This window comes from Sphaerodactylus townsendi, linkage group LG02, assembly GCF_021028975.2.
Source record: "Sphaerodactylus townsendi isolate TG3544 linkage group LG02, MPM_Stown_v2.3, whole genome shotgun sequence".
Classification (NCBI taxonomy): domain Eukaryota; kingdom Metazoa; phylum Chordata; class Lepidosauria; order Squamata; family Sphaerodactylidae; genus Sphaerodactylus; species Sphaerodactylus townsendi.
Genome location: NC_059426.1, coordinates 16,616,551 through 16,629,537, shown reverse-complemented (window position 1 = coordinate 16,629,537; position 12,987 = coordinate 16,616,551). Strand labels below are relative to the sequence as shown.

General features: G+C 44.6%; 1 protein-coding gene across 4 annotated transcripts in view; it reads left to right on the top strand.

Moving 5' to 3' along the window:
• ZDBF2 (zinc finger DBF-type containing 2) overlaps positions 1 to 12,987 on the top strand; it is a 38,575-nt gene that overhangs the window by 8,019 nt on the left and 17,569 nt on the right. For 3 of the 4 annotated variants that reach the window (XM_048484853.1, XM_048484854.1, XM_048484855.1), the window contains exons 5-6: positions 2,568 to 2,667; positions 5,207 to 5,334. In XM_048484853.1, the coding sequence (XP_048340810.1) occupies positions 2,568 to 2,667; positions 5,207 to 5,334 (228 nt within the window). Of the gene's footprint in view, positions 1 to 2,567; positions 2,668 to 5,206; positions 5,335 to 6,671; positions 6,840 to 12,987 lie in introns of those variants that run through there. The other variant, XM_048484856.1, reaches the window with a different exon arrangement.

Sequence of the window (12,987 nt, the reverse complement as noted above, 5' to 3'; positions counted from 1 at the left end):
TTTGTGGCCAGTTATGCTGCAGCCTAGGTGGCATAAGTCCATTATTCCCTATGGAGAGCTTTCTGGCAATGGGTTTGTTGTTTGTTTTTCTGCCTCCCCGCACCTCAAGAAAACCCTCTGGAGGCGGGCGGGGCCATGCAGCAACAACATCATCCCCAGCCGCCTGGGGCTCTGGAATTGGGCTTTAAGGCCGTTAAGAGCTCCTGACATGACCAAGGGAAGAAAGAACGGCAGGGGAGCAAATTCCGTTTTAAAGTTTATGCAAACCCAGCGAATGGAACAGTGTTTGGGCCGCTTCACTTGTTAGTTTGCTTGTGTGTAAAAACAAAACCCCTCAGAGAATGCGGGTTAATTTCTTCTGCTAGTTTTCGCAACAACAAATATTTTCAGAGTAGGGAGTGATTCATGAAGCTGTTGACTTCGTATTAATTAAAAGTTGTTTGTGGTAAGAGGGAGAAACCTCTTGTTGATAGACTCTCTTTTGTTTCCACACACGAGCCTGTTTCCTTGGTAGGAAAACGAGGGGTGGGTCAGACCATTGGACCAATCATGAATAATTTCTGAATCCTTTCCCCAAGAGAGTTGGCTTCTCTGCAAAGTTTGGGAAAGGACCTTGTGGTGGTGAAGGGCTATTGGCTTGAATTCATTACAGTTGATAATTCCATTGCACAAAGCATTTGAGGATTAGATTAATCTCCTTTCATTAAACGTCTTTTTGGTTAGAACCATCATGGTGGCTTCATGTCAGCCAGTGATAACTGATCATTAATTTCCAGATATGGCAACATTCTGTACAATCCATGATGAGTGCTCTATGTGTGTAATGTTGTATAAGTTGTGAAATATCTTGTGTTTTTACTAGCTGTCAGCATTTAGAATCCTGTGTACACTTTTCGGAGCAAGAAGAAGAAGAAGAGTTTGGATTTATATCCCCCCTTTCTCTCCTGTAAGGAGTCTCAAAGGGGCTTACAACTCCTTCCCCTTCCCCGCTCATAACAAACACCCTGTGAGGTGGGTGGGGCTGAGAGAACTCTGAAGGGAGTCCACAGGCTAATCTAGTTCACCAGATAAGCCTCCGCAGCTCAAGCGGCAGAGCGGGGAATCAAACATGGTTCTCCAGATTAGAGTGCACCTGCTCTTAACCACTGCACTGCAGTTTTGATGTATCACGGGTCAGCATAAGAAATTAAATGGGGATTTGGGGGGAGTTTTGCAGAAAATGCAGACAACACAGGAAAAAGTTTAGAAACTAAGAAATGCATAAAATATCTGTAGTATTGTATAATATCAATACATTTTATCTTTTAATACCTTCATTATACGCAATTTCTTTTCTAAAGTTAAAAGAAAAGAAAAAGAAAAAAATCAGACTTAATCTCTGGTACAAAGAGAGGGCCAAAATTCTTTACGTAGATTTCCAGATCGCTGGGAGTGCTGCACCCCTAACATCAGTGATGTGAAATGGTTAACAGTATTGTTAAAGTTTAAACTCTTATTTTTGAATCATTTTAAGATTCATTATGAAAGATAGTATATGTATGTAATGGGAGAGGGCAGGGTATATGCCACATTTAAAGGAAACTTAGAAATGTCAGTGGAGACTTAGTCGATAGTTCCATGGGAATGTCAACTCAATGCAAGGCAGCTGTGAAAAAGGCAAACTCTATGCTGGGGATAATTAGGAAAGGAGTTGATATTAAAACTGCAAAGATTGTCATGCCCTTATATAAAGCCGTGGTGCGACCGCACTTGGGAGTACTGTGTTTAGTTCTGGTCGCCACATCTCAAAAAGGATATCGAAGAGATACAAAAAGTGCAGAGGAGGGCAACGAGGATAGTTGAAGGATTGGAGCACCTTCCTTATGAGGAGAGGCTGCAGCGTTTGGGACTCTTTAGTTTGGAGAGGAGATGTCTGAGGGGGGATATGATTGAACCTATAAAATTATGCATGGGGTAGAAAATGTTGACAGAGAGAAATTTTTCTCTCTTTCTCACAATACTAGAACCAGAGGGCATTCATTGAAACTGCTGGGGGGAAGAATTAGGACTAATAAAAGGAAACACTTCTTCACGCAACGTGTGATTGGTGTTTGGAATATGCTGCCACAGGAGGTGGTGATGGCCACTAACCTGGATAGCTTTCAAAGGGGCTTGGACAGATTTATGGAGGAGAAGTCGATCTATGGCTACCCATCTTGATCCTCCTTGATCTGAGATGGCAAATGCCTCAGCAGACCAGGTGCTCCAGAGCAGCAGCAACAGCAGAAGGCCATTGCTTTCACATCCTGCACGTGAGCTCCCAAAGGCACCTGGTGGGCCACTGCGAGTAGCAGAGTGCTGGACTAGATGGAATCTGGTCTGATCCAGCAGGCTTGTTCTTATGAATAACAGTGGATTTTCTGGTCCAGCTCTGTGTTCAAATGGTTTTAATGCAGGGTGAAAGTGATAGGAATAATCTTGTTCCAGTAGCCTTTTAAAACGTTGAGCATCAGATGTTCTGTGTTGTTCTCCCTCTTAGGAAATCCCAGCTCTGTATATTGAAAGTTCTTTTTTTTTTTCTATTTAAGCGTACAGGAACCTGAGCCGGCCGGGCCTGGGCCATCTGTTATGCAGAACCGACAAGGCTATTGCAGCTGCTGCCACGTACACTACAGTAACCTTGAACAGGTATGAAAGCTGGACTAATTCTCCGTCCCTGTTATGTGGAGAAGGGCTCGATTCATTTCGAATATACAAGGAAGATGGGAACTGGTTGTTGTGAGTTTTCCAGGCTGTGTGGCCATGGTCTGATAGATCTTGTTCCTAACGTTTCGCCTGCATCTGTGGCTGGCATCTTCAGAGGTGTATCACAGAGGGAAGTCTGTTGTACACTGTGAGCCTTCGACAAAGGTGGGAACGTTTAAAAATGAGGAATAGAATGGCTGATAGAAAAAGAAGAATCTCTCCTGTAAGGAGATTCAAGGCAGTTTACAAACTCCTTTCCCTTCCTCTCCCCACAACAGACACCTTGTGAGGTAGGTGGGGCTGAGAGAGTTCTAAAGAACTGTGACTAGCCCAAGGTCACCCAGCAGGTTTGTAGGAGTGCAGAAACACATCTGGTTCACCAGATAAGCCTCTGCCACTCAGGTGGAGGAGTGGGGAATTAAACCTGGTTTTGCAGATTAGAATCCACCTGCTCTTAACCAATACACCACACACAGAGGTGGCACGCACAGAGGCGGCGATGTTGGTCCTTTTTAATTCCAAGTTCTGAAAGTTTTATGGTTGCTCAAATGGTGCTTCTCTACCAACTTGACTTTTGAAAAGAGAGGTAAAATATGTGAACTAAGGGATGATACAGACCAGCCCATCTTTCACGAAGGGAATAAGTGGAACTCCCATGGATTTAATTTAGTGTAGTGAAAGCTCCGGGGGAGGGGGGCTGGGGGTGGAATTGAGGCATGTACCCCCTGCACATTTTGCTTTCGAACTTAATAAAGCTATTTTGTAATGCAAGTGACCAGTGCAGATCCATTCAGGAAAGAATGTTTCAGCTCCTCTGTGTACCTCTCTGTCTTGACTCTTCCCCTTGTCCCCTAGTCAGGCATAGCTCCTCGCACTTCTCCCGGCTGTTACCACCACAGTTAGGAGTTCCGGCTCCAGGTGGGCCTGCGGATCCCCCAGAATCATCTCCAGACTAGAGATCAGTTCCCTGAGAGAAAATGGCCACTTTGAAGAAGAAGAGTTTGGATTTATATCCCCCCTTTCCCTCCTGTAGGAGACTCAAAGGGGCTGACAATCTCCTTGCCCTTCCCCCCACACAACAAGCACCCTGTGAGGTTGGTGGGGCTGAGAGAGCTCAGAAGAACTGCTACTAGCCCAAGGTCACCCAGCTGGCATGTGTGGGAGTGCACAGGCTAATCTGGCTCACCAGATAAGCCTCCACAGCTCAAGTGGCAGAGCTGGGAATCAAACCCGGTTCCTCCAGATCAGAGAGCACCTGCTCTTAGCCACTACGCCACTGCTTTGGAAGATAGGCTGTATGGCATTCTAGCCCACTGAGCTTCTTGTCCTCCCAAGCTCAATTCCCAAATCTGCAGGAGTTTCCCAACCTGCATCTGTCAGCCCTCCCCCTGCCCCAAGATACCCTTCCAGTGGCCAGAGGGAATCTGGCAACCCTAATTTCAATTCTGGAGCTGGATTCAGGCTTTTGGGAGAGGCTGTAAGGAATTGTGCAAGATTTGCCCCTTTCCCCTGCCCAGTGTGTCTGGGAGGATCATGTGATCAGTAGAATTGTTGGGCAAGAAGAACTGAGGGCAGGAAGCATCTACGGCAGGGGTGTCCAACTGGCCCATGCTGGCAGGGACTGATGGGATTTGTAGTCCATGAACATCTGGAGAGCTGCAGGTTGCAGACCCCTGAGAATGGAGCTTCCCTTACGGGTTTTTTTACCATACCATTTTGGGAACGGCTAGTCCAGCAGTGCAGATTATAGAGGCATTCAAGCCCCAGGAAAAAGGAGACAGTAGCTGGAATGGGGCAGGGCTAGGTGGGGCAGAAGTCGCACCCTCTTGCAGTTTTTGTACATGCCCCTTTGACTACGTTCTTCACTTTCTCTGCTGACATAAGCCATGTGGATAGTTGAGGGAAGATAAGCGGGCCTGAGCACACCAACCCCAACCCTGCACGATCACCGGGTTGTCTCCATGGTGCAGATGCAAGGCGGAACTGTTTGCAGGTGCGCTCCATCTCCCTGATCGGCAGGGCTGCCTCTCAAACGTTGCTGATCCTGGGGAGGAAGTGCGTACCATGTCTTTGCTCTGCCAGTGATTGCATTGTGGCAGGGGGTGGGGCCTGCACGTTCAGACTCCGTTCTCCTTTAGTCAGTCAGTCAGTCAGTCTGTGGACAGGACACCTGTCCTTGGCTGGCTCTATCTCCGAATCTTGCTCTTACTTCAGATAACAACGATTCTGTCCTGACTTCCCTCTGCCCTCCTGGTTTGACTACGCTCCAGCTTAGGACTTCCCCTGCCCTTAGATGTCTTTGGTCCCAGAAAGGTTGGGAAAAGGGAAACAGGAAATCTCTATTCAATGTCTATCATGCGTGTCCAGTCCCTCTGGTTCTCGTGTGTTTCCATGGAGCCAGTTTTATTTTTGTTCGGCTGGATGAACTTTAAGCAAATTGATTACAAAGCCCAAACTTCTCTTCCCCACATTTTTCCCCCAGCATTTGTACAGTTCCCAGCATAGGCTGTTTGCCACGTACTGTCGGAATCGTTTGGGCACCGGTAGTCTGATGGAACGTTTTCTGCAAGATGTTCTGCGACATCATCCTTCTCGATACCACGACAACAGGTAAAGATCCAGCTTGCGACTTAACCTAGCTATTCTCTAACGCACAGGTGTCAAATTCGCAGCCCTCCAGATGTTATGGACTACAGTTCCCATCATCCCCTGCCAGAATGATGCTGGCAGGGGATGATGGGAACTGTAGTCCATAACATCTGGAGGGCCGCAAATTTGACACCTATGCTCTAACGTATGTGCGGTGTAGCATGTTGTGATAAAAAGGCCTGCAAATCCATTAATATGTTTCCAAGACACCTGGAGTAGGACATTTATCTGGAATAAACGTTGAGATTTGGGTTGCAAATGGAAGAACTGTAGTTGATCAAAGAATTATAGTCAGTATTTTTGCACTAGCTGTGTGTGTGTGTGTGTGTGTGTGTGAGAGAGAGAGAGAGAGAGAGAGAGAGAGATCAAGTCGCTGTAGACATATGGCAACTCCCTCGAGTTTTCAAGGCAAGAGGTGGTTTGCCATTTCCTGCCTATGAATGAGCTGAGAGTTCTGAGAGTAGGTTATGTTTGTCTGCAGCTTCGCAGTCATCCCTTAGCAATGCAACAGCTAGCTGTATTTCAGGCACTAAATTGTCAATAGCATTCAATACCCCCCCCCCCCATCTTTTTTCATTCATCCAGTGTAAGAAGAAGAGTTTGGATTTATACCCCTCTCCCTTTCTCTTCTGTAGGAGACTCAAAGGGTATTACAATCTCTTTTCCCTCCTGCCCCCCCACAACAAACACCCTGTGAAGTGGGTGGGGCTGAGAGAGCTCTGTAGAGCTGTGTCTCGCCCAAGGTCACCCAGCTGCGTGTGTTGTAGTGCACAGGCTAATCTAGTTCACCAGATAAGCCTCTACAGCTCAAGTGGCAGAGCGGGGAATCAAACCCGGTTCTCCAGATTAGAGTGCACCTGCTCATAAAACTTCGCCACTACTGCTCTACCATGGATGAATTTGTTTAAGAACTAACAAATACTATCAAGCAACCTTTCCTGTAAGTTGCACAAGTGCACGACTGCACAGCCCATATATTGGTACCGTGAAGGTAAGGGACCACCCAGCAGGGGGAGCTCTCCCAGGCGGCTCAGTTCCGTGCAGCACCTGGGGAACAGTTAAAGGGGCTATTGCCAGCAAGACATCATTAATAAAAAGAAGGCTGAGTTCATTTAGCAGAACTTGCCTTTTTTTGTATTGGTAAAAACCAAATGTTCCATGGACAAGGTTGAGCTGTTGTGGCCGGGCCACTTGTCACCTGCCAGAGCAGGCATAGGTGGGAGGTCTGGTAGAACCAACCTGTAGAAGTAGAACCAACCTGGACTGTATGCAGGAACAACTGAGGAGAGGGTTGTCAGTTTATGCCTTGATAGGTGGAGCCGTGTGCACAGTGATCCAGTAATATGCGTTTGTGCCACAACGGAAGACAGTTTTGAGAATCTTCCGGAGGCAACACATACACCAGGAAAGGCCCACACGGCAGCATTTGCAGACAAAGTGGCATGAAGAAAATCCAAGTTTTACAGGTACAGTTTTGTATCCCCAATAAACATACAATTAGACATACAATTGAACATACAGAAAACCATGAAGGATATAGAAGTCGGGGAATGTTAGCCCTTAATTCATCAGTTCATACAGTCTAATTATATTAACTTCCTCCTCTTTTTGGACCATAAACCAAAACAATTCAGTTGTCCATAACAAAATTCCAGTTAGGCACAAATCTTGGAGACAATCCAAATAGATAAGCATCTCTCTTCTCAGTGGTGCAGTGGTTAAGAGCAGGTGTACTCTGATCTGGAGGAACCGGGTTTGGTTCCCCGCTCTGCCGCCTGAGCTGTGGAGGCTTATCTGGGGAATTCAGATTAGCCTGTACACTCCAAAACACAGCAGCTGAGTGACCTTGGGCTAGTCACAGTTTTTCTGAGCTCTCTCAGCCTCACCTATCTCACAGGGTGTTTGTTGTGAGGGGGGAAGGGAAAGGATTTTGTCAGCCCCTTTGAGTCTCCTACAGGAGAGAAAGGGGGGGGGAATATAAATCCCACTCTTCTTCTTCTTCTCTCTGACAGTCTAAAACGGGATCCACGGTATCATTCCACGTTTTCCAAAAAGCAATCTTCTTCAATAGATCAGCTCAACATAAGGTAGTCAATAATTTGATAAGGGTCTGTTACAAAGTATAAAAATTACATTTTGCTTGCACTCCTTTATTAACAACTACTGAGAAGACAAAAATGAAGGAAGCTTAAGCCCTAATAATATATCACTGTGTCATCCATTTAATGCTACTTTTCTTAAAGATTTTGGTACTTATTGTATTGTATGTTATTTTTAGTCTGCCTTTCTGACAGCGACTCAAGGCAGATTGCACAGAGTGAAACAATCCAATCAAAATGGGGCGTTCAGCAGACGATGCACTAGGATCATAGAAGTCTGGAACCAACCAAAAATCTGAAAGATAGAACTGAAGCAAGCATAAATATTAACATGACACATTAAGCAGAGCATGAATGACGGCATAAGATCCTACTGTCAGTAAGCTATATACAGCAGTATAGGCCACAGTGCCTTATCATTTATCCAAGCAGTTGCTAGGAATAAAAGGAAACGCTGTTGAAATTGCAAAGACATATTAGAAATGTCAGAAATATTTTATTTAGAAAACTTATGTGCTGCCTCTCAAAGGAACCTTCCTGAGGTGGCTTACGAAATAAAACGTAATTTTAAAAACATGAGAAGATATATTAATGAAAACCCAGCCAGATGATACAAACATAAAACATCAAGAAGCTTAAAAAGAGTCTGGCATAGTTCTCAGGTTGAAAACATAGTATAATAATGATGATGTCAATCCTTAATTAAAAGCCTGGGTAAAGCAAAATGTTTTGACCTGGCATCTACAAGAGCGTAGCATAGCCACCAGGCAAATCTCAAAGGGAAGGACGTTTCACAGACGTGGTGCCACCACTGAGAAAGTCCTGTCTCTGGTCTCTCAACCTTGAAGGACACATGGAGGAAGATCTTATATGGTGGTCTGGGATAGTATGGATACATGCGGTCCTTCAGGTAGTCCCAAGCCATTTACTTATTACTAAATAAAGCCTGTTGTTCAACAAAATACAATGGGCTCTAGAAAACCGTGAGTCATTGCCAATAAGCCTTGCACACACTCACGTCAGTGTTGCTTACCCTCTTCGCTCATGCACCTCTGCGGCTAAAAACTGTGTCATTGCCAATACACCTTGCCTTTTGTACAGAGAGAGATTATTTATAAAGTTTATACCCTGCCTTTCTGCCCCCACAAATTAAACAAAACTCTCCCCTCAAAACACCTGTTATTAAAACAGTTAAATCAGAGCTGAAATATATACAAAGACAAAAAAGATAAAAACATTGGGCAAAAGGGGACAAATGAATCGGGGTGGTGGTGGGGGTGGGCAATTCTGCAACTTTGGCACCATAACCAAAAAGCCCCTCTGCTGGGTTGCCATCTGCCTAATCTCAAAAGAAGAGAAGTAAGAGTTTATATTTATACCCTGCTTTTCTCAAAGTAGCTTACAAACTCCTCTTTTTCTCCTCACAACGAATACCTTATGAAGTAGGCAGGACTGAGAGAGTTCTGAGAGAACTGGGACTAGCCCCAGGTCACCCAACTGGTTTCATGTGTAGGAGCAGGGAAACAAGTCCAGTTCACCAGATTAGAGTCCACCACTCATGTGGAGGAGTGGGGAATCAAACCCGGTTCTGCATCTTACAGTCCACCTGCATATGCTTCCATACTATGGACCTGTGCCTTCAAGGTATGGAGACCCACCATCAGAGGGTAGCCATCCATGAGGTTTTCATCCAGCGTGAGGTGTAGTGGTTCAAAAGCAGGTGAACTGTAATTTGGAGGAATTGGGTACTCCTCCACATTAGTAGTGAGTCTTGTCTGGTAAACTGGATTTGTTTCCCTGCTCCTCCACATAAAGCCTGCTGGATGACCTTGGGCAAGTCACATTCTGTCCGAACTCAGCCCCATCTACTGCACAAGGTATCTGTTGTGGAGAAAAGGGAAAGGAGTTTGTAAGCCCCTTTGAGTATCCTTACGTGAGAGTAAGAGGGGGTATAAATCCAAACTCTTCCTTACCCACCAGTAGCACTTCTGTTTTGTAAGGATTAAGCATCAGTGTATTAGCCCTCATCTATTCCAAAACTGCCACACACACACACACCGGAATCAGTTGGAAAGACAAGATAGCGCTGTCATCCTCATTTTTGACAGCCTAGCCCAAATTTCTAAATGACTGCCCAGTGGTTTCATGTAGATTTTAAAGAAGAAACCTCGTGGTACCCAAGGTCAAAGGTCTCAGCAGCAGTTCCCCAGCACTTCCTTTTGAAACCTGTCCTCCACATAGACTGGAACCACTGCAGAATGGTGCTTCCCAGTCTTAGCCCAGATAGGTGGACCAGAAGGATATTATGATGGGTGTTATCAAAAACTGCTAAGAGGTCCAGGAGAATCAAGAGTCACGCTCCTTCTGTCCTTCTCCCAGTGCAAGTCACTCACCTTGGTGACCAAGGCTGTTCCATCCCATAACCCTAAGGGATTTAAACAGTTTGCCTCATCCAGGAAAGCTTGGAGCTGTCCAGCCACTACCTATTTAACCACCTTCTTCAGAATAGAACCTTAGAGACTGGTCAATTTAGGGTGTTATGGGCAAGAACCAGCAATTTGAATTGTGTCCGGAAATGGACAGCCAACCAGATCTGCTTCGGATTTACTGAAGGTAGCTGGAGGATCCAGACGCATTCTTCCCCAAGAAGTACCATGGAATTCAGTGATTGATGGTTTTGAATGATTTTTGTTTAAAACTGGCCTATTGTTCTAAACAGTTGAGAAGAAATGTATGGCCAAATAGACGAAACAGACTCATCTGAAACATTCAGTGTTGTGTTAAAGAAATCATAGAGTTGGAAGATACCCCAAGGGCCATCTAGTCCAACCCCCTGCAGTGCAGGAACACATAATCAAAGCACTCCTGACAGATGGCCATCCAGCCTCTGTTTAAAGACCTCTGTTTGATAAATCCAGTTTATTTTTAAAAAATGTGGAAGGCATGGCCCATGTTTTAAAGCCTTCGGCCTGGACCAAGCTCTGCCTACCAGCAAATCAAACTGTAGCAGCAAAGAAGTCAGTAGATCCAGCTTCCCTTGGCCTTGCTTGTTTGTATTCTGCCCCTGGGTTGCAACTGCAGATGCCTAGTTTCTGAGGAAGATATTGCCCCCAAGACATGGGTGTCTAATCACGCAGGAGTCATAGCAGCTGCAAGACGTTTCAGGGCTGGAAGAGATCCATTTAAACCACAGGTGTCCAGGCAGGTTCCTCCAGATATTGATAGACTGAAGCAGTTCTTCATTTCATCATCCCCTGTAACAATGCTGGCAGGGGATGATGGGAACTGTAGTCCATAACATCTGGAGGGCCGCGAGTTTGGCACCTATGATTTAAACAGTAAATGTTTGCCAATGATATTCCGACCAAAGTTTTCCCCCTGAAATAGGCGGAGGCTTTAGCCAAAGCCTTGCATCAAAGTTCTGACAGTTGCTAAGCCAGGTTTTTCAAGCTGCAGCTTCGTTCCTCTGCAAACTCTTCCTTCGATATTATTCATTTCAAGCTCAGGAATCAGCTTTGAATGGAAAAAAAAAAACAAGAAAACCTCCGTTTCTGTTTGCGAATAAGAAACGCAAGTGGGAGCAGGGAGGATAAATCTAGCTTGGCAGCCTTTCCAGTTTTGATTACTTGTCTGTTAGAGTTAATAAAATCTGAAAATGAAAAGTCTCGCCTTGGAAACACGGAGGACAGCTGCATATATGAACCCCTGATTTATGTAACCTGTGTGAGTCGACATGTGCTATTTTGTGTGCACTTTTCCTCTAGCTGACACTCCTAATGTACTTCCGATTGACGCAGGGTAATAATAAAAACATCCATTTAATGAACTGCTTTGTACTATTTTCTCAAATTTGCAAAAAAAAATAATCCGATCATTTCTAAATGACACGTACTTTCCTAAGCGATGCAACTGCTCGGTCTAGTTATGATCATTATTTTTTTAGTGATTAATGGGAAACAATATAAATCAGTCTAGCTTGGTTTACTGCACAGCTTTTAGTTGGGTAATTTGATTTGCTCTAACCAACAAGTTGAGTATAGACAAATGATATAAATTATACGGTAAGCAAAAGTTGTTCCCGTAACAGCTGATGTCTCTTGCAATCTGTTCCCGCATCGTTCATTGTGCTCATACCAGAAACGGGAGCCGTAATTCTGAGGCAAGGGACTGGAGCAGTGAAAAAGTAACTTGCGTCTTTCACTGTGTGCCCGGCTAAGAGGGATCTGGTTGGGGGGGTCAGGATGGCTGCTCTGATGTGAATTAGCTTTAGGGTGAATGTGTCTTCCATCCTGGATTAACGACAGAAGGGGTTCTAACATGCATTTAATTTTAACGTTATGCGTCCACTTCTGTTAGCATGAAAGGCTTTAGGTTAGTGGACGTGGACAACCAGCATGGTGTAATGGTTAAAGCGGTGGACTCTAAATCTGGAGAATGGGGTTTGATTTCCCACTTCTCTACACGAAGCTTCTGGGTGACCTTGGGCTAGTCACAGTTCCCTTTGAACTATCTCAGCTCCAGCTACCTCACAAGGTGTCATTTGTGGTGAGAGGAAGGGAAAGAGTTCGTAAGCCGCTTTGAGACTCCTTACGGTTGAGAAAAGCGGGGTATCAATCCAAACTCTTCCTCCTCCTCCACATGAAGCCTGCTGGGTGACCTCGGACTAGTCACAGTTGTCACAGAACTCTCTCAGCCTCACCTACCTCACAAGGTGTCTGTTGTGGAGAGAGGAAGGGAAGGAGTTTGTAAGCTGCTTTGAGATTCTTCACAGAAGAGAAAGGCAGGATATAAATCCAAACACTTTTTCTTCTTAAAAAAATAAATTTCCAATATGCTGTTTCACAAAGGAAAAAACCCCTCTTTCTTATTCAAAGGATTATTTCTCTGTGAGGAAGGCATAGTCAGAGGTGGGATGCAGCCTATTTGCACCTATTTGGTAGAACCGATTACTAAAATTTTCTCAGTTCGGAGAACCGGTTATTAATAATTAACTCCACTAGGAACAAGGGGGTAATCTCTGTCCCTGGGTACAACAAATCTTGTCAAGTGGGGGATGCAAAATGGCCCCCTGCGGCCCCCCTGCCCCCATGGCACCCCCCCATGTGTGTATGAACTGTATGAAATAATACAATATATAGTAATTCTATTTTTTTTTGTTCATTGGTATAAAGGTTGGGAAAGTATTATAGGTAAAGATTTTTCATTTTCTTTTTTCCCCTTGAAATTTATATTGGAAAGAGAGGAGTTTAAACTACTCTTTTAGATTAAGGGTTTTGGATCTCTCCCTCTGTTAGTTTTCTTTCAAGTGGAATAGGTAAAGTAGTTATAGGAATCTGAAGGGGAAGTAGAAAGTAGGGAGGGAGGGAAATATGGGAAGGAGGGAGGCAATATAGGATGTTTTAGTTGGGGGGTTGAGAGAGATAGACAATTAGATATGTTTGTAATATGTTAACAATTGTAAACAGTTTTTGGTTTCTCTCCTTACTTATATTATTTAAAATCAATCAATATAATT